This window comes from Amblyomma maculatum, unplaced genomic scaffold, assembly GCF_055883805.1.
Source record: "Amblyomma maculatum isolate TAMU_Amacu unplaced genomic scaffold, ASM5588380v1 scaffold_13, whole genome shotgun sequence".
NCBI classification, from domain to species: Eukaryota; Metazoa; Arthropoda; class Arachnida; order Ixodida; family Ixodidae; genus Amblyomma; species Amblyomma maculatum.
Window position 1 is genome coordinate 364,155 of NW_028146738.1, and position 26,043 is coordinate 390,197.

A 26,043-nucleotide genomic window follows, 5' to 3' on the forward strand; every position below is an offset into this window, starting at 1 on the left:
GTTTAAAAAATCAAGAAAAAGAAGAAGTCGCACATTTTCGCAGAAATTTCTGCCAGCAGGGGCCGCCATCTTTGCAGTCTACCGGCTACTCGAGGCTTTAGCGGTGAACGATGGGCGTCGTGGTCCAAGTGAAGGCGCCTTCAAAAGGCGAGCTGCTGTTGTGCCTGGTATGCGCCTCGTACATCATATACTACGTGCTGCTGGTGGTGCGCAAGCCACGGCTGGTGTGCCGCAGTGGCCACCTGCGCCGTTTCATGACCGGGCCGATGAGAGGCTTTGTAAAAAGCTACTATCGCCCACCAATTTGGTGCATCGGCGCTAACCTGCAGCGGATCGTGGGCGGCTTCTACCACGTGAGTGCCCCACACGTTTCTGGGTAGCGGAAACAAGCATCGTGCTTAGGTTATCGTGAAGCGAGATGGTGCCTTTGGAGACTTGCCAAACGCTCAGGGTTTCCTCGAGCTGCAGGTGGTAGGTGTGTTTCGTGGGTTGCAAATAACGCGGATGGAAAGCTTTCCTGGACCAGTTCAGGGCGTCAAAGGGGAAACAATGTAACTTGGTTGTAGCCAGTGCACATGACCGACGGAAAGAGTTTGCTGTTTTTTCATATTCGGACACAGGAAAGTCCATATACACTTTCCAATGCGTAACTACCTCTGACTTCAGCTGAAAAGCTGCACTCATGCGTGGCGAGTCACCTATCTCTCAGCACCAGTTAACTCACATATGTTAAACGACAGCCGCATCGGTTAGATGGCCGGACATGGGCAGGGTATGCATTGTGTAGGTGACATAATAGATGGTTCCTCAAAGTAGCTGAATAGTTTGGGAACGACAGGAGGTCAGGTGAACAGTTGAGATTAGAAAGTTTGAGCAGGAAAGGATGACGAGTAGCGTACGAAGATAGACATTGTGCTAATAATGATCTTGTGGGGTGCCTCCGCGTACAGTGGTGGCTCCCACGGCTGAACTACCGTCGCGAGCTGCTTGTTCTCTCGGACCGAGGTCTTGTCGCGCTCGACTGGCTAAACGAAGACCGACGCGGCCCCGTGGTGCTGCTCGTCTCCGGGGGTTACACGGACAGCCAAAGCCGGCCATGGCGCTCGCTGCTGCCGGGGCTCGCCAAGCTTGGTTTCCCCTGCGTGGTGATCAACGGAAGGGGCTGCGGGGGCGTGCCCCTCACCACGCACCGCATCACCTACGCGGCAAGCGTGAGCGATTTGGCTGAGGTACTACGACTCTTTCCAACTGTGGCTTTTTGACTTGTACCCTAGCTGCTACATCTGTTTGAAATACAATTCGTTTCTGTGGGGGACAGCGCTGCACCGCGCATTAAGGCCATTCGCGTCGGTACGATTCTTGGGCGGCCGGTGCCCACGCGCTAGCCAATTCTGGGGAGCTATAAGGGCAATGACCCTGGAACAACCTCCTCGGGCATATATATCTGTATATACACACATTTTGTGCACTTTAATGTCATAATCAACGATTAATGATGTCAGCAGATAATTAAACCTACACACCCCTTCACATTCGCAAAGAGGCAAGGTTGGCAAAGAATGGCGTTTTCTAAGGTACGCAGTAGCTTTCATTCCCGAAATGCATCTTCGGCGCCCACCGCGGTTGCTCAGCGCTTTGGGCGCCTGATTACAGAGCCGGTGGACCCAGGTTCGATCCCGGCCGTGGCGGTAGCGGTGCGATGAACGCAATCGAACCACCCGTGTGCTGTGCAATGTTATTACAGGTAAAAGAACCTCGTTGAAATTGTCCGAACTCCACTATAGGGCACCCCTCGGGGGGTGAGTTGCTTTTTATTTTTGGTATTCTCGAAAGCGCAGTGCCTGATATAAGCGCGACAGGAAAATGTGTTTATTATATCCGGCGTTGAAAGGCCGAAATCCTGATTTTGACGAGAGGTGAGAGCTAGACTGTTGGCGTATGCAAATCTTATATGATTCTTGCATTTGTAAGGGCATTCATAAAATATTAGTTTATGGATTTAAAACCAAACTCCTGTGCCTTTGGTATAAACATATTCAGATGCTTCGCAGGAAGTTGAAATTAATAAACTATGTCAACTGCTGGGCGTCACGAGAACTAAACTAGTGGCATCGAAGCGGTTGGCATCACTAAGTAACAGTTGCCAGAATTCTTTTTCCTACCCCTTTGCGTTTCGAAATTGTTTCTCACTTGTCGACTTACACTCTGCTTTATCACGTGGCTGTCATTGAGTTTCTTACTCTTACCTAGAGGGAAAGCTGTGCTGCAATCTATGGGAGTTTATTTGGAGGTTCCAGACGACCGGTTCAGCCACCATGGGCGCTCAAAGCATCATGGGCCAGAGAGCTACCCAGTGCACACCTACAATTTTTAGGCAAAACTAATGCAAAGATAAACATTTTTCTGCCGTATAAATAACGTGCTAACATTCAATATTGTGACTATAAATTGCAAAGAGAGAGAGAGAAACAGCATGTCAGTGTGAGATTTATCGAATATAAGCGAGGGCGCTTTCTTCTATTGGCTTAGTTTTTAGCGGAACAAATACCAATATTTTGCACCTAATAGACACAATTTGAAAAGAAAAAACGTTTTGGAAATATTTATGGTTGTGCAATCACTTAAGAAAGTTTTTATTGCCATTTCGGGAACAGAAGCCTTTTATTGGCGACGTCTGCTTTTGCGCCTTCACTACTATGGCTTTTGCGGTCTACGTACGCACCTAGAGATGATGATGATGATGACAAAGAAACATCATAGTAACGCCACTCCATGCACTCGAGAAAAGCCGACTGTCCCGCACCAAGTAGCACACCGGCCCATGATTCTTAGCGCGTCCATGGTGGCTGAAGTGCAGCACCCTCAGTTTTCCCTATAGTTAGTGTAAGGAACTCTATGGTGGCTGTTGACTATGAAAGACACATGTAGGCCGAATGAAGGCGCTTTACTAGAAGTAACCCTTTCGCATTTGTCAGCTATGGACAAAAATCACCGTGCGACTGTAATAGAAGTTGGAGGAATGATGAGAGCCACGAGAAGATGCTTTGCAACAGCACAGCATGGAAAGAAGGGAAGCGGCGAAATAAGAAGATCCCTAACGTGCAAGTGTCAGTAGGTCTGCTGATAGATATTCCTTGTCGCTATGGATAAATGGTAGCTGCGGAAGTTATTCGAAGAATTCGAATTAATTGTTTCAGTATGCTTCTTGCCTTCCATGGCACAGTTGCCTCTTTACGCTGAATGGTTCCGAATGGAGGCATCTTAAAATCGCGAAAACAGAACACCGAATATCACTCCGTAGCAAGCTTCGTGTGACAGGCCGATGACGTCGCAAAAATGACTAAAAAAGAAACATTCGCACGAGCTGAATATTGGAAGTAGAGACTGAAAAAGGGGACTCTTTTCATAAAATACTGCAGACTAGCTAATACAAGCTTAAAATTATGACCGGAGCGGGGAGCGGTATTAGCTAGCGGGGAATGTTCGTAACGCCTAAAATTCAGTGTGGCGCACAGAAATCTTCTAAATCGAAGCCATATAAGGATCAACCTTAAGATGTGTTTTCGCAGGAATGAAATGTCGCATAGATTGTAAACATGGCGGATGTAAGTACGGTAGAGAGAAACATCACCAACATATGGGGGGCGCGGGGTTGGATCCCGAGTGTCGTCAACGCAGACCTGCCGGTGACACAGTGGGAAGCTTTCACCTCGCCTGATATTAGGCTTAACTGGGGCTTTAGTCTTTGGTAAATATGTCCTTGAGCCTACATTGTGGAAAGAATGCAATTCCAGATGTCTTTACTGCGCAAGGCGGATTTCGGTCCCTCGCGGGTAGATTATTCTTACCCTTCAAAGTGCCACAAGCACTGAGCATGAGATCGTGAGCACGCTTATACGATGCCTTCGCACCGACAAAGCCACCTCACGAGGTTATGCTACGCGTTTCACCTTCCATTTATACTAACGCGGTAGCGTCAAAGGAGCCGTTCAGCGAAAATCCTTCTTTGACGGACGGGTGCCTACGTTGGCGTTGTGATCGAAAAATCATGACCATGACGCTGGCAAGCGGTAGCTGGCAGCTGACATGGCCGAGCACTGACTGGCCGTAGGGTTGCTTGACGCTATATTTGACAGGAGTTGCCAACTCGGGCATCTCCGTTCACATAGCAGGGGGGGGGGGGGGTGATATCAGAATCGGCCTGTCAGGACCCTTGCATTGAAGTTACCCCTAGACTACGCAGTTACTTTCATACGACTTGGCTAGAGCAGGGCTTTATATGTGAGTTGATAGCCTACGCTATGACATCATACCCTTAAAGGCTGAGCTTAATTGCCCCTTATAATTTTTTTTGCGAGATGCAGGTAGAACTGCTGCGCCAAAAGAAGAAAACGTGTCTAGTAAAAGAGACCATTTATTGGAATTTAGAGTGATGGTGCCGCGCGTGTGGATTCAGCCCCTGACGTGCCCTTGAAAAGCTTAATATCTTAGCCCATCTCAAGTCCTAAGGCCCAGCACATAAAGGAAGCGCGATATTTCGTGACGTTCGCTAGAAGCACACGGTTTCGCAAAATGTCGTACCTTATCGATCAAAATGATGCCACACTGCATTCCTGCATCACCGTATCAGAGGGGCGAATATCTGCCAGTTTGGAGTATTGAAGAGAACGAGCATAACAAACCGAGCAGAAGTGCCGAAGCTATTGTTCCTCCTTCGCACAATAGGTCCATTTTGTATTAGGTAGTGCATGAGCATTCGGCTCTTCGGCAGCTGTGAGTGGCCATGGCATGGCCTACGGCTTGTTGGGCATTTAGTTGAATGTTTTTTATACACAGGTACTGAAATATTCTCGAATAACTTATGAAGCCACCCTGGCTGAATAGTTTCGGTGTTCGGCTCATGAGTCAAAGGCTGTCCCGTCAGTGGCGGTCGTTCGATGAAGGCGAAATTGAAAAAAAAGAACCACTCGTATGCAGTACGATGCCAGTGCGTGTCGATGTGCACAGGTGGGGTAAATTATCCAGAGCATTGTACTCAGCCGTCCATAGCCGATGCTGAGCTCGGGCATGTTGAACCTCACGTAACCATATTCTCTTACAGAGCGAACGCGCATGCATATGTTCTAAATGACCTTCCAAACTGGCTCCCTAATTCATGCATAGTCTATGCTGATGATACGACAGTATTCTGGAGCGATATCGATATTCCTTGCCATGCATCTTAAATTGGGCGAAGGTCTTCATCGTATTCCAATGTGCTGCGAGAGAAACTTCAGATTGATCCTCAGAAAACTCGTTTCACGGTGTTTAATTGAAGCATAAAAATATTCATAACTGAGCAAACTTATTTTAACACATTTTTATTTATGCGTGAGATAATGCCGCACGTCTCCACTGTAAATTAATGTTGGTCGTCCGTATTAGGTCTTTAAAATTGCCTTTGGAATCCACGTATAAACTAGAACACGCCATTATTTCTTGCTGCATGTCCTTCGCTCACTTTATTATTCCTTCATACATAGCCATCTTACTCACTACTTAGCATCTAGGGGCAAATACATACTACATTCACTTTCCGTACCGCATAATCACAATAATTGCTGCATTGAGACCGACTACATTGCATAGATACGGTAGCCTAAATTGTCTTCCTCTCGACCTTCAACTGAATCTTAATTTAGCCCTCCTTATATTTCGCATTAGTAAATATCCTACACCTATCATCCTACACACATCAAGTACAAAGATAACAAGATTTTCAAAACAAAACACCCTACTTCTGAAAATCCTTACCAATTATAGTAAACTATTACTGTTCTTTTCCGGCATATTCATCTAGAATTCTTTATCCCTAACCTAATAACACTATATACATGTTCATAACAGTTATTTTTGAATAATTGAACAGCTACTTGCCAACTACATAATCATAATGATTATTTTCTGTTTTTTTCAGCGTGCTTCTTACTATTATCTAATTTATCATGCCCCTTTGCAATAAATTTGTTTCATGTTAGTTTGCATTCTATCATTTGTTGAAATATTGGTAACACCCTTTTACTCTTCTGTTATTACTTCCCAATGATATTAGTGACTGTTATTAGTGCTTTTGTATAATTTTCTACGTAAATGGTAACACTGAATTTTGTTCAAGCACTCTCTGCATTTTTATTTGGCACGATTAAGGTATTTCTGTGCGCTTACTTTGTTTTGATGTTTTATTCTTCACGTTATAACTGGTGCACTAACTATCTGACTCCCTCACTCACTCATAGGAGTTCCCCATGACGGTTCTTACTTTGGGACCTTCTGCAGAATTTTATTCAAATGCTTCATACGTACCGCCTCGAGGCAAAAAAATATCCAAATCAAATAAACCAACATTCGAGCGAGTTAAGAGTGAACCAGTCTTTTATCGACAAGGCTGGCGCCGCAGGTGGTGAGCGAGGTGCGCAAGCGCTACCCTCGTGAATGTCTCCTGGGCGTGGGCGTGTCCCTGGGAGGCCTGGTGCTGTCGCTCTACCTTTGCCAGTGGGGTTCGCATGCACAACTGGACGCAGCGCTGGCCGTTTCGCCGATCTTCCAGCCCGCGGTGGCCGCCCGCACCCTAGCCAGCCCTTGGGGCGGCAACCTGCTTCTCAACGCCTGCATCACACGTGGACTTGTCGGGCGACTGCGCGAAAACGAGGAGGTGGTGCGCCTGGCCGTGAGTGAAACACAGATAAACGGAAGGAATAAATGAAAACTATTTCCACCGAAAAGGAGCCCTTCATCTCCCGCCCCCGGCACGCAGGCCGGGGAGCGGGTCAGGAGGGCCCCGCAGGCTGAGGTCAGGTGAGGTTACAAGCACTCTTCACGGCCTCAGCCGCCTGGTGGGTCGCGTGCCGCTGAACGGTGGGATCTCCGCTCCGCAGCCAAACCTCCGAGGCTTCTCTGCTATCAATGTTAATGCCGGCGCCTGGGGAATCGGCGCATTGCCTTATTATATGATCTAGCGTGCCTTTTTCGCCGCAATTTTTACATTTAGAATCTTCTTCCTCCCCGGTCTGTGTTAAGAAAACCCAGACAGGGCAAATGTAGTTATCGGCTTGTAATCGCCTCCAGATGCGTGCTTCATTGTTAGTGAGAGACCGATCTGGAGGAGGGTATACTTTTCGATCTGGTTTGTAAGATTCTGTGATCTCATTGTATGTGATAGCGCAATCTTTAATTCTTTTGCATTCGGGCTGTTCTACCGCCGTCCGGTGGTAGAGATCTCGGGCCAGCAGGTGCGCAGCTTCGTTGCCAAGGACAGACTCGTGTGCTGGTATCCATATGATGGATATGGTTCTAGTAATGGGATTTGTGAGAAGAATCTTTTTGGCCTCCTCTGAGATCCGTCCTCTTGCAAAATTCCAGACAGCCGTTTTGCTGTCGCTGATTATAGTTTTGGCCTGTGTACCAGTGCCTGCGAGCGCTATTGCGACCTCTTCAGCTGTACTAATGTCACGGGTGCGTGTTGAGGCCGCAATTTTAGGTGCACCTTCTCCATTTACTACTGCCGAGACAGCTGCTCCGTGTCGTCCGCATGATGTGTCTACATAAGCAACTTCATCGGCTGCTTTGCGTTTCATTCTTTTAGCGATGACTTTGGCTTTGTGTTCTCTGCGTTTTTTGTTGTAGTCTGGGTGCATGTTTCGAGGTAAGGGTGGTACCAGTATGTGTTCTCTTATGTTGGGTGAGATAGATCTTTTCGTCTGTGGGCCTCTGTCTGATTGGAGTCCGACCCACTCTAGGATGGCTCTGCCTGTCTCCATCGGACTTAGACTTTCCAGTTGAGAGATTCTGACAGCTTTAGTAAGCTCTTGCAATGTATTATGAATCCCCATTTTCTCCAGCTTCTCTGCTGATGTGGAGACAGGAAGGCCTAGTGCGCGTTTGACGCATTTTCGAATTGTGACGTCGATTTTTTCACGTTCTGTCTTTTTGAGATTGAGAAAAGGTGTGGCATAACATATGCGACTGATGATGTAGGCCTGTGTCATTTTGAGTAGACTGCGTCCCTTGAGACCGTGTCCTCTAAGTGCTACTCTTCTGAATATGCCCATAACTTGGGCTGCGTAGTTCTCCAATTTTTTGATGGTGGTTGTGTTCTGCCCTCTTGCTTGGAGGATCATTCCTAAGATTCTAATTTCCTCTACTTGTGGAACCGGGTAGTTTTCAAAATTTATATTTATGTCCGCTTTATTTTTCTTATATTTGGGGGATGTAGATGAGTTCTGACGTTTGCAGTGAGCAGGATAGACCGCGTTCCGCAGTGTACTCAACCTCCTTATTTGCGGCAGCCTGGAGTTTGTTCTGTATCTCTGTGTCGGTACCTTTATTTATCCAGAGATTTAGGTCATCTGCGTACATGCTAAATTTTACGTCCGGTATTTGCTTTAGTTGTGCTGGTAGCCCCCTCATAGCTATGTTAAATAGAAAGGGAGAAAAGACAGAGCCTTGTGGCGTTCCCTTGCTACCTAAGGTGACTGTGGGTGATTTGGCGCTTTGAAAGCTCATGGTGACTTCTCTGTTAGTAAGAAATTCTTTGATATAGTTATAGGTTCTGATTCCAACCCCAACTTCTTGGAGACCTTCGAGCACTGCCTTATGCTTGACATTGTCGAAGGCTTTGGTTAGGTCAAGTCCGAGAATATCTTTGTATCTGATCATTCATGTGTTATGATATCGTATCTAAGTCTGAGCATCACGTCCTGTGTGCTTAGCCCTGGCCTGAAGCCCACCATTTTGCGTGGCCAGAGGTTCTCTTGCTTCATGTATTTCGTAAGTCTCGCCTGAATAACGCGTTCCATTAGCTTTCCCACGCACAAGGTCAGTGATATGGGTCATAGGTTTTTTTAGTTTTGGCGGCTTCCCCGGTTTGGGTATGAGGACTATACTGGCATTTTTTCATGCCTGCGGTAGTTGTCCAGTCTCCCATACCTTATTCATGTATTCTGTCAGGGCTGTGATTGACTCGTCGTCTAGATTTCTTAAAATAGAGCTCGTGATACCGTCAGGTCCTGGGGCTGATCTTGTCTTTAATCCAATAATCTCAGCTCGGACTTCAGCCCTAGTGATGGGGGCGTCTAAGTCTAGGTTAGGTTTCCCCTGATATGCTGGTAATGTTTCGGTTTCCGTTTGTCCGACGTAGATTTCGATCAATTTACTCATCAATTGTTCGTCCGAGCCATCGAAGGCATGCTTAACTTTAGTTTTATTTACGTTGGCTTGTGCTTTAGATTTTTCCGGATAGAGCATGTGTCGTAGAATGTTCCATGTTTTGGAGAGGCTCATGCCTTGTTCCATTTCATCACATCTGCTACACCAGTTTTGTTCATTTAGTTTGATGGCATATGTCTCCATCTCTTTATTATGTCGAGCTAGTGCTCTCCTAATATTACGGTTCCATCTTTGTGTTTTTAGGCTTTTCTCTAGGTCCTGTTTCTTCTTCCACATGTTTAGAAATTTGCTATCAATACTCGGCGGTGCATCTTCGTCTTCTAGAGTGACTGTTGCTTCCTCCACGTGTTTCTTTAGCGTTTCTGACCACTTGTCGATATCGTCGATTTTCTCAATTCCCTCGGTCTCTCGTATTTGCCTAAATCTTTCCCATTCCGTGATTTTGGGTTGTTCGGGTTTTCTAATTTTGAATCCTTTTCCTAATGTGAGTGCAATAATGAATTGGTCACTACCTAGGTTTTGCTCGGTGTTTTTCCAGTCCGCTGTACTTACTTTCTTGCTTAAGGTCAGGTCGGGGGTGGTGTCCCTGCTGACGCTATTACCCGTGCGTGCGGGTGTTTGGATCAGTGTGTAGGGTGAGTCCTAGTGTTTGCATGTCTTCCCATAATTGTCTGCCCTTAGGACCCTGCCGATCGTACCCCCATTCCTGATGGGCTGCATTAAAGTCACCCGCTATGATTAACGGGTTATTTCCTGCGATCTTTAGGGCTTTTCGGAATAGGACTTGAAACCTAACTTTCCTTATCTTCGGTGTGCTGTATATATTCAAGAGAAAGATACTCTTTCGGTCTTTTCTTCCAGCGATGATTTCAGTTAAAACTGCTTCTATATCCCGAGATGTGATCTCGTGATTAGTAGCAGCTATGTTTCTCTGGATAAAAGTCTTGACTTTGGATTTTTCGCCCCTATCGCTGCTGTGACTTTGATATCGAAACAATTTGGTTGGGTTTTTACCAGTCTCCTGTATCATGATAGCTATGGGTTTGTCGGCAGTTTGTTCTATGTATTGTTGAAATAGCGCTCGCTTTCTCTGGTATCCTCGGCAGTTCCACTGCCAGATCGTGGAGTTGTCTTTCTGATTATGGCTTTTGTCCGTTATTGTTACCCATTGTTTCTTCTAGTTTTGCGATTCTGTTACTGAATTCAGAGAAGGCAGTGATGCTTCCTGCATTTGTATAGTGAGATTTTGAATCTGCACTTGCATCTGTCCCTGAGCCCCTAAAAGTTGCTGGATTAGCGTGTTAATATTCTCGAGTTGCTTATCAAATTTGTCATTACGTTGTTCAAATTTTCTATTAAGGGTTATAAACGGATCGGTCTCTCCCTCTTTACGCTTCTGGGGTGGCGGCCGGGTGAATTCCAAGTTCATACAGTTTGATTCTTCTGAAGTGGAATTAGTAGTAATTGAATTTATGGTTTTTGGTACCTCATTTGATTGATTTTCCGGCGGGCTCTTAGCCGTGGGCTTTTGGGTGAATTTAAATTTAATTTCCTGAATATCGCGACTCATTTGTTTGATGATCTCTCTAAGTTCTGCGTTTTCCCCTCTGAGTTTTTTCATCTCTCTATTTTCAGCCTGGGAGGTTTTGCTAACGAAGCTTACCGTCTTGTTGTCTGCTAATTTGGTTGGCCCCATAGATTCTTGGGATCTCTGGGAGGCAGGCCAGGTCCTCGTCCCTGGCTTTGTCCCGGGATTTCGAGGTCGCTCTGGTTGTCGAGCTCGATCGGGTCCCCGACCGTGGGTCCGTGTTTGCCCGGTTCCTTCCTCGGGGTTCTCGTCTCTGGCGCTCTTGTTCCGAGTAGAGGTTGGGTCCCTTGCTTCCTGAAGTTGATTGCAATTGTTTTTCTAGCTTTTTGTCCCAAATTTTCTTCTTTGAAAGGTAGGGCATCCTGTATATTTCGCGGCATTTGTTGTCTCCTAGAACATGGTCTTTACCGCAGAGTTGACACATAGGTTCACATGTGTGTCCAGCGCCTGGATGTTTCAAGCCACAGCCGCGACATTTCACGTTGGTCGGGTCTGGGCATACATCGGCTCTGTGTCCCAGCCTGCCACATGTTGTGCAGACTTCGTACTTCTTCTTATACAAGAAGCACCTCATGTTGATTCCCTGGAAATTGAGCCATTTCGGCACAAACCAGTCTTCGAAAAGTATCAGAATGGTTTTGGATCCCGCTTCCAGTCTTCTAATACCGGAGATTTGCGGATTAGTCCCACTCCATTCTATCATTTTGTTAAGTTCCTCCGCTGAATATTCGAGTGGTACGTCGTGAACGACGCCTTTGCCTCCGTTTTCCGGCATGGCGCTGCGCTGTATGACTTGGCTTCAATTATGTTGGGTCCAATCTTCAGAGCTTGAATTGCTGCGTACTTGTAAGTTCTCTCGGTATCCGTCGTAGCGACCAGTATTGATTACTGAGTAGAGTTTGGGGAGATGATGTCACCCTTCGTGGTCGTCAGGTCCTAGCCGGCGGCTTGGATGATACCTCGAGACAAGTTCAATCTTCTTACGATGTTGATAATACTGTAATTCCGCCTCTGGGGTGAATGATGATCTTGTTAGCAGTGCTGGGAATTCGCTCCGGCTGTCGCTCAATCGATGTTTCGGCGAGCTTCCTCCCTTGTAGGGGCTTGGGCTTGGGCTTGGGTAGGCTCAGCGTTCCAACGTGGTCGGCTTGGGCGTTGTTGACGGCCACGTTTCGGCTTCTCTTTCTGATAAACCATTGTCTGTTCAAAATATCGCTGGCGGAAGCGTTTGTTCCCTCCACGGTTTCCATCATCTTGCTCTTCTCAATTCGCGACGCTCTGGGGTCGCTCCCAGCCTCTTCGGGTAACACCTAGCGCCCAGCCAGGCTTCGGAGTCGAGCTAGGCCTAGGCCTCGGTCAGAAATTTTTAGACTCATAAAATCCAGAAAATTGGGCCTACCGTCGAAAGTCCGGTGTCCAAGGTGCTTCAAGATTCAGGTATCCGTTGGTAACACAGGATAGGAGGTGAGAAGTCAAATACCGCATTCGCAGATTGAACGTTTGCGGAGCGAAACAAAGTGGCGTCCGTCTCAGAAAGTGAACGCAGCGATACGCCCTGCGAGGCAGTAGCTACCAACCGCGACGCTACAGCCGGAGTCCAAATAAACGGAAATCGGAGGATATTGTAACAATTGTGACGTATAGATTGTGGCTATAGATTGTCATATTGGCGGCTCAGTTATATTCTAGTTTGATAAACAAGATATCAAAGTGATCAAACACACCATTATTAGAAAATCAAAGCTGGCCATCACATTGACGGCTCAGTTTATTTAAGATTGACAAGTAAGACGCAGAAGCGATCAAACCCCTGGTTTGAAGTCGATGAGCAGGCCGTTGCATTCACGGTTGACGCTAGGAAATATAGCTGCCAAGAAAATTCCTGCCTTTATTGCCGTTCTTTACAGTGTATTTCGAACGCTGCCACTGTTCAAAGTGTGGTCGCGCTAGTTGAATGAAGCTTAGTGGCAGGCCATGCGAAGAAGCACCTCGATGTTCCCCTGTGTTTGCATCCCTTTGTTGCGATATGCGGTCGTGTCGGACTAAACGGCCCTTTGAAGACTGGAGCACGCTCGAACAAGGATTGGATGACATTGTACATCCTTTGTACAAAGCAGGGAGCCCAAACCTATTTTCTCCCAATTGGTGTGGTGGGGTCCTTGTAGCAACCGGTCCTAACTCTCGGGTGTAAGAGGACTACACAGGCCTAATATTGGCGTCAGATTCTAGTATCCTAGTCATTCCCCGTGAACTCAAGCCCATCTTTCTATGATGCTAATGTAACTGGGAGGCAACTACAGATCACTGTACGACACTGCATTAGAAATATTGACGGGAATGGTCCTATCTTCCAAAGCGCAAGGGAAGGTTTCCTTTAAGCTTTGTCGTTGTCTCGCTTTGAGCGCAAAGGACGGTCATTGAAAACGGATAAAGTAGCACAATAAAGTGGCGACCAGTAGCACAATCAATAAAAAATATTTAGGACCCCCCTCTCTCTCTCACACACACACACACACACACACTTTTCATCTTGAGGGTATATCTGAGGATATATGATTTGTTGTAGTGGAATTTTACGATATGCCAACAGTTTGTGTTCAGACACACCGTTTTGGAAGATGCTATTGTCCAACATTTCTGTGTGCGTCAAGAGATTTGGAACACTGCGAATGCATAACGAAGCGATTTAAATGGGACCGCCCGTTACTCAGCATGTAGCTAAGTGAATCGGGGACACAACGCGACTTCGAGGTACGCGCCTTCTCTACGGCGCATGCTCCGCGCCGTGATAACGAGAGGGAAACGCAGTATAGTGATACGTAGTATTGCAAGATGAGAAGTCCTCTTCTTCAGTGCAGGCAGCTGGAGGGTTTAAAGTCCTAGCGTGTGCTTAACATCCGAGAACAGCTGGTTTTGCAATTTTGCGGCTGGTTTGGCAAATGTTTTTAAAACGGGCCTCCTTTCTTGTGAATGATCTGAAAAAAATGAGCAAAAATATGAGAGATTTCGACTCTCAAAATTGTTATTCTATTTACAGCTTACCTGTGAGGAAGTTTTTAATGAGTTGAGGTGGGCCCATGCGTGGCTGTTTCCAGCAAGACAAAAACTGTTCCTCAGTTTGTCCGGGAATTGCATGGTCACAGACAATAGGGTCCAGCTGTGTCGCATGAAAAGGTCTTCGAGAACACACATCCGGTTTGACAAGCCCCCGCTGGGTTATACACAGGGCATTGTCCTCGGGAACTCCTACACACTGCGGAGTTACCATCGCTTCAGTTATCAGTTAGGTCCTCTGTAGTCTATGCAGCATGTACACATTTTCCTTCTGAGATCGGAAGTACGTCTGAAGGCACCGCTCTCGATACAGTCAATCTTGAGAAGCCTGCGCACAGAAAGCGGGTCACGTCGTGTTTCGCCAAAAACATACGTTAGAAAAAAAAAGCTTGCTATTCAGCCAATGCATCGTGGTAGTTAACACAGTATTACCGCCATCATCACACTGTTTGATGGTTGCCAAATGATTTATACCTGCTGCATCTAGCCGATAAACAAGGTTTGAATCTGACCACATATACCTTTGGAAAATGGCGGCGTACAGTTAATTGGCGGCTGCTGTAGAGTAGTTCCTGTAGACAATGGCAAAATCGTCACATGTGAAGCATTTCTGATGATGTATCGCGTCGCGTATGTACTGAAACATCATATAGGAGTCTGTCTATGGACTCCACACTACTCCAATGTAACCTCATATAGGTGCCTCTTCTGCGTTGCTATCTTAAGGCCAGCTATAGGACCACGGTCGATACCAGCTTCGTGTGCATTCCATCCGTCGAGCGCACACGCATCTCCTCTGTTGCTTTGACACGAGAAGAACTCAATATAGAAAAATAATTCTGACAAATTCCAGGGCAGTTGCCTGCTTGACTTATTCTAGATGGCTAGGACTGCATACAGCAAGCGTCTAAGGATACTCGCGTTTGTGTTTACTATCCGAGTTATTTGCTCTGTGTTCTTTCATAACTGATGGTTGAGAATGCTGCCAGCAGAGCCGCTTCTTCTAGTTGATCTAACTGAGTCGTTGGAAACAGCTGTTCCTGTAATGAAATCTGCGAATAAAATGCCGAGTTCGCTTGGTGTCATTGGTATTAGGGTTGTTTTCGTTCACACGTCTTGCAGTCCCTAGTTCACACATAGCCCTCGTTGTGGAACGTAAAACCTGTCATAAAATCTGCAAATGTAAGTGCAATGCAGCGCCTCACACGCGCGTGAGGCGATATGCCGGATATGTTTGGAGATTTCGCCTTGCATACAACGCGTGCAGGTTCCATCATGACGCAGGAGAGAAAGCGACCCTTCGTTACTAACAGCTTATTTCAAATGTTTTGACCGTGCAACAGCAAGCTGAAGCGACACTCGAAAATTGAAATTTCAAGCCGAAAGTCAAAGGGCATCTGCTAGCAAGCATGGTTCAAAATTATCCTAAACCCACTCCTCATGACCCAAGCTGTGTCCCAAATATGTTTTCAGTCTAGACAAAAAAAATTCGCAAAACGTTTATAAACTTATTATATCTACCACACTTTTTAAATCTGCATTTAGGAATTTGCTCACTATTGACTTATAGAGAAAAATCTACCCGGGCCACGGTGATGAGTTTGATGACGGCGGTGAAGATGGCTGCAGACTTATGGGAACTTCTTTTCGATTTCACCTTTACCTATTTGCCAAAAACTTCAACGCACAGCAAATATTTTCTTTTTGACCATTGTAGTTGCGACAAGAGTAATGGAACTTCAAATATACTTTTCGGCATCGCTAGATCCTACAGCATGGCTTTCGGGGAGGCAGTTTGCGGTAGTCACTCGGGAAAAATATGCATGCATGCACTGACAGTTTGCAAAAAGCGCACGGAAAAGAGTTTGCGGCGCGAGGCTTATTATGGCCTGACTGTCAAAAGCATCGCATATTAATTTTTTTGACGCAGCATACTTAATATTAGATAATTGAATATACTTTACACAATATGCTACAAAACAAAACAAGAAAAAACAAAAACAAACTGTCTATATTTAGCAGTTTCGTTATAACAAAAGCAAAAATGTTTTATATTCGTTCGAGCGTAACTCTGCTGTCGACAGATGTCAGGCAGCACAGAGCTTCGCTCCAGAGTTACTATAAGCTTTGCCTATGTAGTAATTCCTACATATAATGACTCTACTCCGCCCTAGTAAGCTCAATCGGCTGTGGTAGACGCTCTCCTAGAATTCGTTACTCGCGCTGCTCTACACTAGCGCCCCGCTGTGGAGCGGAGCAAAACCATCTCCGCCAAAAAAAAAGTCTGATGCCGTGAAGTTATATTCCATTACACAATGTGGCATTTATTCTCCATATAATGCCACATACAAAATCATGGGATGACGCGCTTCATCTGCCAGTGTGGAACACGTGTGATCGTTTGAGACATGCTCCGAGACGGATATCTGCTCGGCGGCGCGTTTTGCAGGTGGTGTCTGGGTAGCTGCTAAGCGTATGCGCGATTCGTTTGTTGACGAGGGTGAGCACGCAGCTCTGCCACAATATCTGATGCCACGAGCCAGCATACTTAATTGACCTGACTATGATGGAGGTACTCAGAATATTCACTGCATACATGCGAATTTGTATTTGTGATTGAGGAACGAGTATCAGTGCTTCAAATAATACTCAAAGGGTAAACCAGCCAAACAAAGACGCAAACACGAGAGAGAACTTCACAGGACATGTGTTTGCGTCTATGTGTTTGAATCTTTCTTTTTTTTTTGGCTGATTTACTATTTAAATATGGATTACCAAAAGCCCACCATTCAGCCTTGCTTTAAATAATACAGTTCACGTTCGCTTTATACCGTTCCTGCAGTTCCTTCTGAAGGATTAATTTGCTTTTGTTTTTTGCTTCAGTAGTTGTATACAAAAAGCTTACGATATTTTTTAGCCCACGTGATTTCTGTGCAGAATGTGATCCGGGCCGACGATGTGTTCCGTTGCTGGACCCTGGCATCGTTCGACAAGCACTACGCCGCTCCTGCTTTCGGTTTTCGATCTGTGCAGGATTTTTACGAGAACTGCAGCCTCAAGGTACGTGCACAAGCAGGCTTAGAAAAACTACACCTATTAATAGGAGTAGGCGTAATTTTCACGCGAAAGCATTTAACAGCTCATGAGTAGCGTCCGCAGAAGGTGTCCGCTCCATCTGTCTATGAATTAAAACAAAAAACAAAAAACTTGGGTCTAGAATACGAATCGAATCTGGGCACCCGGCGTTAGAAACGGGAATGCCTCCATCACTCCACGACGACTCCATGTTTGAGCGCGAATAAAGACACGTCTAGTGAAATCAAGGGTTTCGTGGAAACGAGTCGTCGAGATCTGTACTGAGGCGTACGTGAGTAATTATGAATATGTAAATTACACATGTCGAACTTAAGCGAGTAGAATACATTTCTTGTGAATTTCCTCCGCTGTTTCCGTGCAGTCGTAACGCCATCACGTGGTACCTACCCAGTAACCCCCCCCCCCCATGGTGCCCGCATGATGGCGCTGGGCGGCGCTCAGCATTTCACCAGCGCAGGTTCTGCAGTGCCCAATTTATTTCTTTACCATTTTATTTTCAAACCGTTATGGGTTTCGAATGCAGTTCTTGGGAAACGAGGGCTTGTCACACCCCATTGTCGAAGTCTTACTTTTCTACTGTGCGTTTTCAATGGTTAAGTGGTTGACGAGTTTTATTTGTAGATATATGACCCGTGATGGTTTTAGAAAAAGAATGATGAACAACACCAGGAATCTTGCAAATCTAACAACTCCAGCAATATGCACATTATATCCAGTACCAGCCTTGAAGAGCCACTCAAGTAAGCGCAGTAAGACAGTGTATATGCCTACAAAGCTTTCCTGGGATTTTAGGAACACTGATGATTTCTCTTTCTTTTAATTGCGAAAGTATGCCTTGCGAGTTAAGTTGAGATCCAAATAGGAATCGGATTCCTGGAAGGCCAACAACGAGCGGTCTCCTTGTTTCCTTTGTCTGGGGCTCTCTAAAAAGCAAGAAATATAAAATTGCAATAGAACTGAGAGTTGAGCTAGTTGGTGCGTCATTTTTTAAAAATACACAGCGCAGCAAACATAGGACAAGCCAGTAGACGGAAAAGCGCTGTTTTTTTTTTTCCACTACTTGGCACCCCTCTCGAAAGCGCTGCACTCGATGCCTCGCCTTGCCGCATGCCACCCAGGGGATGTCCTTGTAAAGGTTTTGCCACCACACTGAAGAGATGATGCGGTACATCCTACGACTGTGACCTTTGGATGGTTGCAGCCCGCCACACAACACCTGAGCTTCCAGCGGGCAGATCGCCCGTCTTGCACACCAGGAAGCCATCCGTGCTTTGAAAGCACGGATGTTGAAAGCAGCACTGTTTCCGTCTACTCGCTTGTCCTATGTTTGTTGCGCTGCGCATGTTTAAAAGGAGAGAAATATAAAAGTGGAGAGAGCTCACATCTATCGGAGTCTTCGGGGGCTTAAGCGAATCAAAGGTATAGGACTCAGGACCCGAAACTCTCCGCTATGGAACATTTACAAATAAAGGCCAATTGGAATAAAGAAAAAAAGGAGAGGGGGGGGGGCGGAAAAGGTGACAGCGAAAAGCTGTGCGACCCCGCGTTACAAGGGCCGGGGGTGAGGCGGCTGGAAGCATGCCTCTCAATGACAGAGCAGAGCGAGGGATCTGTGACCGGCGCCAGCCCTTAGTTGTTGTTGGGCGTTACATTCGCTGGTAGGGGTTGGGCAGAGCAGAAGCACCAGTAAACGTGAGACTGAATCTGTGGCAGCCAATATCTAGTGACGTCGGGGATAAAGACCGCGCCTAGCCTTAGCCATTCATGTGTCACTTGCTGCCCGAAAGATGAGTGGTGATGTACTACACGCACACTATGTTGCTACTCTAGTAACCAGACGTCGTGATGGTGCGCAGGGCCGGCTGTTCATGGTGCAGCGACCGTTGGTGTTCCTGGTTTCGGCGGATGACTCCTTGAACGATGAGCGAACCCTGCCTGTAGACGAGATCATCAAGTCACCCTGGCTGGCCGCCGTGGTGACTCCGCGCGGAGGGCACATGGGTTTCGTGGATGGCTGGCTGCTGCCGCGCCAGCCCTTCTACGTCGAGCGGTTTGTGGCCGCCTTCTCCCTGAACCTGCGCCATGTGTGCAAGACGAGGGGAGTCCGGGTGCTGCAGAGGCTGGCAGACTGACGGCCGCTTCAGGGCTCCGGCGGTGTAAAGAGAAATAAAGGCTTTTTTTTTTCTTGTTCTTGCTTAACGACTGTCATTTGGGCTGCCGTCACCTGTTCCCTAGTCGAGACTAGCCCAGTCACCTAACTTGACCATACAGTGAGAATGAGAAGAGCCACTTTAGTTAGAGGCACAATGGCTCTTCTCAGTTCTTTTTTCTGCCCACTTCATTTTTCGGAATAACATGCTAATCTATACCGCTCAGTGCTTATATTTATTGGTTCCCCTTTCGAATTCTATTGTCCTCTAGCCCTACCAGGAAAATGGTACGCGTGAACAGCGCAGATGGACACAAACGTTTTTTAATAAGGCTGGTATTTTTACAAGATATCGCTTAAACCGAAAAATATCGCAACACTGACTGGTTTCCTCGTTAACTGCGTTGTCAGTTAAACTTGTTAACCGGATTTCGCATCAGAATCACCATTTGGGTATCAAGCACGGTCGCCATTTAAACCACATTCCACGGTTGGCTTACAAGTGTTTTCCTCTTAAATTTTCACTCTGCACTTTTCCTTGGATACTGGTAAGTATGGCAGCTCTGTTTTGCGTACATACCGGCAGCAATACTAACAATAAAGACTTCTTCATGTTACCAGGCACAATATTTTGCAATATTGTTTCTCTCTGTGCTGTGTAGCGCCATAGTATACATCCCTAAATATGTGTTCGAGCACGGAGTATTTATTTTTGTTTTGAAAGAGCTTACCGAGCTAGTGAGGAAATGATCTCATTACGGGCCTGCACCCATGTAGACTAACCCATATATTCCGTTTCTTCTCTGCTGCTGACGAATAAAACATCTGGAAATATTTTAATGCACCGCAACTGTCAAACTTTCCTCCCTACTTCATCACCATTGCAGTAATGAAGACAACCCAGAGCAACAATGTTTGCTGATATACTGAAAAAAGCTACCAAGGCCTCGTTCCCTGCTGGGGTCATCTTACCTTCTTATTTTCAACTTCTGAGCGACGCATGCCGATGGCAGCACAGAACGATTTGCTGTGTCGTACATTGTGTTAAAATGCTACTGAAGTCGCCGAAAGAAAAACAAATTGCTACTACATACCTGGTAAGCCTGAAAATTAGCCCTTGGTGAAAAGCGATAATGAATATAAAATGACGTAGCCAGTACGGGACGCTCGTGCGGGACGCACAGACCAAATGACGTGTACAGGACACTGAACTGAGACCATTAACCATTATACCAAGGTATGGGGTTTAAGTGATATTTTCCTTATACAACGGCTTACGACGGCGGCTAGGATAAAGTCACAAAACGCAGGTATTGGTTCTGAAACTTGATGTTTCCTCCATTTTGGCATGATAAAGTGACCCCTGCAGCACTACAGCCAACCCTTCCCCCTCTGTCCAGCAAGACATTGTAACAATAATAATTTCGTGCGAGAGCGGTCCTACTGGATAATTATTCTCAATTAATCCTTCGCAATGTCTTCCTGAGATAAATTGGCAGTAACAGTTGCGTTCAATCCGTCCTATCCTCCCTATTTACAGGAGGGCACACTGTAAGGTGCGCACATGTCATCGTGATTACCAGAACCAAGGTTAAGCCCACCGAAGGACTAATTGCTCGAACTGTGATTTCAAACCAGCCTTTTCCTCCGCCACTCTTGGTGACCGTATCTCAGTAAATTACTACTATCCCATCTCGCCAAATCGCCCCTTTTACTTCTCTCACCTATCGCATGCGGTTCTACTGTTCTACTCTTCTTTTTTTGTACCAAACTTGTTCCGTTAACCGACCATTTGTTGTCTGCTTCCAGAGTTACCTGCGGTACACAAACCAGCTTAGCAGCTCGAGGTAAAAATTGTTGCTGGCTTTTGGCTAGATTAAACTTTTGGTACGTACGCTTGCAACAGCTCCATAGCAGCGACAAAATATGTGAAAAGTAGAGGCATTCACAATTCATCGTAAAGTATTGTGCCGTAGAGCTGACTCTCGCCGCTCACACAAGCCGCGCGATAATTCCCTCGTGAGCAAGAAGCACTCTGTGGAGACAGTCACGATTTCGATATACTGCATTGTCGTAAATCTGTGAGGCCTCCTTCTGTCGCACCTGTGTAAGTGTTATGTGGCACTTTTCTACTCTTTAGAATACCTCGCATCTTTGTCACCATGGGTTTGACTGCACAGTACGGAATCGATTGCACTTGTCTAGAATAGTCTTGCGGAGTTCAGCGGAGAGAGTAGAGGAGATTCTGAGTCATATGCCGATTTTACCGAACATACTCTCGCTCTCGTTTCTTAACAGCAGCAATATTATACCAAGCGCACGAGCGCAAGCAAAAACAAGTACGTTAATATTTGACTCAGTTTGCTTCGCAAGACGCCGCACCTATGATCTGCAGAAGGATATGGTCGACTTTGTACTGTATATCGAAGTAAAATGAGACAATGTCAGTCCTGTAGGACACATTCAGCTTGACTTTCGAGCATGAGGAATGTGAGTGGGGTGTAGTAAAGTGGCAACGGTGCAGATTGAGTTGAAACTACGTAAATTTAATATGCTTGGCTGCTATTTTCTTTCAGAAAATTTCTCGCCTTTTTTATCTCTCGATCCAGACAGCGCTCCTCACCTAAGGATGTAATTCACCTCCGTGCAGCGCTGGCTCATGCATGAATAGCCTCCCTGGATGTAGCAATTAATCTCCAGGCTTAGCAGTATGACTCTGAGGGCAGGGAGCTTCGGCAGGAGCATTACGAAGGGAAACAACACCCTAGCGGTTGAAGAACTTGTCACTGTCACTACGGGTGCAGCCGTCCAAGACCAAATTTCTGAAGTGCTTGTGATGGCAGAATACTCGGCCGTTGATGAGGAAAGGACTCGAGACTAATCAGCGCCTTATTACGCCGAAACCGAACCTCCTGATTTTAATTAGGTGGGTGCTCTGTGTGACTTGGGTTTGTAGGCGTCGTCCATGTTTCCTCGTGAATCAGGCAAAGAAGGTGGGTGAAGCGCAGCAGTATATCACTTATTCTCCACGAAACAGAGCAGAAAGATGCGAGCTTTTTAAGCTGCAAAGAAATTCACCATAAGTAATTTTGTGTTCGTCGCCACTGCGTCTGCGGGTAAGGCTTGTACTGAGATGTTGGCATCTTCAACGCGAACAATCAACCGTCTTTACGCTCTTGGCCACCGCATCACGTGGTTTGTGATACAAGTAGCTAGCCAATCTAGATCTCCAGACAGCGCTCCACACCTGAGGCAGTCAGTTACCTCAGTGCAGCGCTGGCCCATGTATGAACAGCCTCACTGGAGGTGGCACTTCACAGACAGATTTGCTGAGCGATGAAGACTACAGTGGTTTAAAATACTAATTTCACTCTCCTCTTTTCTTGAAAGTGCGGAACAAACCCTGTTTCCAAATTGAAGCCTATTCAATACTTTGCGGGAACAATCTGAATGAGACTTTTGCCAGTAGCCAAGGAAAAACCAGCAGTGTCATTTAAGTTTCCTTGCAGATATTGAAAAGTGGGTAACCCATAAAAGATTCTGTATGCCCTGTCATCGAGCTTAGTTCTTTGTGAATTTAAATGTTTTGTTATACAGTTATAGTTGAAAGTACAATGAAGTGAATTTTACAGGTTAAGTAGAAACCTGATAATCTCTTTACAAAAGGGAACCAGTCACCCAGTATGCACGTTGTGGTTATGTTTGCGATTTGTCCTTAACTGCTCTTAGCTCCATGCTATAGATTTTAACTGTGCGAAACTGGTTCAGTCAGAGTGAATGGGTGTCGCAGTGAGGAAATTCACACCTGTTTATTTTCGTAATCAGTAGACAGAGATAAGCACTTGCAATAGGCACCAGGGCGCGACGCTTTTTTACTTTAGAGTTAGGAGTCATTGATCTTAAAAAAAGCAAGTATTTGAGCACTTAGCCATTAGGCACGATAGTTTGTGGATTCCTGTTCATCGGCGCTGACTCCGTAGCCGCCGATTTTTATTTCGCTCGACTGCCGCAGCTTTCCATGGCGCCACAAGTTGTCCCCGCCTAGGGTGCTTCAGTATACCTTCGCCTCCGCTTTCACAGTCAGGACACCTTTTGTACTACCCCGCGCCACCGTTTCACTCTCGTAGGGGCATATTGGGTCCCACTCGACAGTTGCGTGCAGCGAGTAGTGTTGCGGAGTGAGCTCTCTCCGATGGTGTTGCAACTACAATAACACGACTGAACATGAAAAAGGCAGCATGCATTTTGTTTTCATCGTAGCAGTAATTTGATGTCGTGGTTGTAGGCTCGTTTTATGTTCAGTGGGGTCAATACGACAACAATCAAATGAACTGTCTATAGCAATCGAATGTACCAGCAGTGTGCTGGCCAGTCTGGAAACCGACAACGGCTGCTTTATTTTTATTAGTATTCATAATGTAGCCGATGAAGGTCTCCGAACAAATCCCGCGGGTATACCACTAGTAAGAAAGTTTAACTGCGATTAGTAAGCATTTTTGTGCCTTTATTTTATGCGATTACTATTCTTTGAACTTCTCATATAAATAGAAAATGGGGTTTACTATAGAGGTAAATTGACAGTACGACCCGATAACGCCTTTCTGCTTTTGAATTAGAGGTTGTGTTACTCAAGCATAAATTTTATCTTAAGGTTATTTTTTGTTTACTACAAATTAAGAACAAAAGACAGGGTAACAATTATTACAAGCGACTGATTGTCTGTTAAACCTGACGAAATCAACGTTCATTATGACTAAAAGCTATTAGGCTTCCCCGATATCATCATCAACATCATCAGCCTGACTATACCCACTGCAGGGCGAAGGCCTCTCCCATATTTCTCTAATTAACCCGGTTTTGTGCTAGCTGCATCCACTTGACCCCTTGGAACCCCTTGGAACCCCTTGGAACTTCTTAACCTCCTCCACCTACCTAATTTTCTGCCCCCGCTGCTACGCTTGCCTTCCCTTGAATCCAGTTGGTTAGACTTAATTGTTCTCCTGTCTTCGCATTGCATCTCCAGCCCATCTCTATTTCATCTTAACTTAGGCTGGAATATCAACTACTTGAGTTATTCTCTGACCCACTCTGCATGCTTCTTATGTCTCAACGTTACGCATGCCATTTTACATTCCTCTGCGTTGTCCTCCACGTAAGTAGAACCTTTTTCGTTATCCTCCATGTTTCGTCCCCATAGGTGAGTGCTGGTAGGATGCAACTGTTTTACACTTTCCTCTTGAGCATACCGGTAAGCTGCTAGTCATAATGTGTGAGCACCTTCCAAATACGGACCATCCCAATATTATTCTCCCAGTTCAAGCAAAGCATGCCGTTTAGAACTATTGTAACTGAAAAAGGCACGTGGCAGAAACATCTTAGCATGTATTTGGCTAAGCACTTGTCAAAACTGCATGTCAATGATCCGTTTTTGACGAAACGGTCAAATGAAATTTGTGAACTTTTTGAAAACAACCCTGATGTTGGAAGTGCTTTTTCAGTGGACGTTGTAGATCTATTCTATTCAGTCCCTCATGGCCCCTTGTTCTCAGCCGTTAGGGAGTGCATTGAAGAAAATGACCCGATTGCTTTTCAGAACTCCGCTGGTATTTCCATAGATGACTTTTTAACCTTATTACAGTTTTACCTGGAATCTACTTTTATCTCTTTTGACCAGCAGTTTTTTCTGCAGAAATCTGGCATATGCATTGGCTCCTGTGTGGCACCGGTGCTATGTCACATCTTTTTATCTGGTATTGACCAAGCTTTGCAGCAAGTTTTACCCATTGACAAGGTTTTTAACGTTTTTAGGTATGTAGATGATTTTATGATGTTTTAACTAAAGAAGGTCTTTACAACCGTAAGGAAACAGTGGACAGTGTTTTATCTGCCCTTAAAGAGCATGGAAAAGGTACGGAATTCACGTACGAACTACCTGACCATGACAATTCATTGAAGTTTTTAGATTTGAAGCTGGAGTTCTGTGGTGATCGGGTCTGTTGGACATATTTCCCGCGTGCAAAGAAGCAGCTGTTACCCTTTGACTCCTGCCATTCTAAACTGGTGAAACGCGGGATTGCTTCGCTTTGCCTGGAATAGGCACTCAAAAAGTCATGCCTTCACAAAATGCGGGACAGTTTTAATCACCAACTGGCTAGGCTTTTTGCAGCCGAGTTCCCCCGTTCGCTCGTGACCGCGGTGGCTGAATGTCTCCTAAACAAGACAAAGAAGAGTACTGGTAGAGCTAGGCCGGAGGTCCCTCGAGATGAGGTAAGACCAGTGGTGGTGCCATACGTGCATCGTGTGGCCCATAATTTGAAAAAAGTTGCCAGCCGCCATGGTGTGCGGCTCACCTTTTCTGCACCGAGAAAGCTAGGTGGTCTTTGTTCCCGTACCGATAAAGAAAATACCAAGGAACGAGGCTGCGGAACGAACCACAGGAGACCGTTCATGAAATGTGCTGAAGGGGTTGTATATGAAATCCCCCTGTCTTGCGGCCACTCCTACATAGGTCAGACAGGCAGGTGCCTGAATGAGCGGACGAGGGAACATGAGAGAAACGTACAACAGAACAAGGAAGGCACCCATATAACTAAGCACATTAATGCATGCCCGTCCCGCAATTGTGAGCCATGCTTCACTGACGTGCGCATTCTGGGCAAAAGCAATGATAAGAATGCCAGGGAATTGATAGAAGCGTTTTATATCAAAAAGAAAGGCGACATGTGCGTAAGTGACACATCAATTGTTTTATATAACTGTGAAAAGATATTCCTGGAGCGCGCCTTATCAGGTCGTTCCTGAGCTTTAGGTGACATCTACGCATGTGACTACAAAACTATTTAAGTACGTTTTCTTGCATGCAATAAAATCAGTTGGGAGTTGGCGCTTCGTCCTGCCACTTACCTTTGTGTTTGTCTGTTTTTTACGCCTTAAACTATTTTAAATATGAACC

The 26,043-nt window shown here is 45.8% G+C and overlaps 1 protein-coding gene across 1 annotated transcript; it reads left to right on the plus strand.

Moving 5' to 3' along the window:
* Positions 1–110: 110 nt before the first annotated feature.
* On the plus strand, positions 111–19,074 carry LOC146172081 (protein ABHD1-like). Its single transcript, XM_084585898.1, has 5 exons — positions 111–353; positions 951–1,229; positions 6,437–6,706; positions 16,784–16,906; positions 18,799–19,074. Exons 1-5 carry the CDS (start codon positions 111–113, stop codon positions 19,072–19,074), a joined length of 1,191 nt encoding a protein of 396 aa, XP_084442024.1.
* The last annotated feature ends 6,969 nt before the right edge of the window (positions 19,075–26,043 follow it).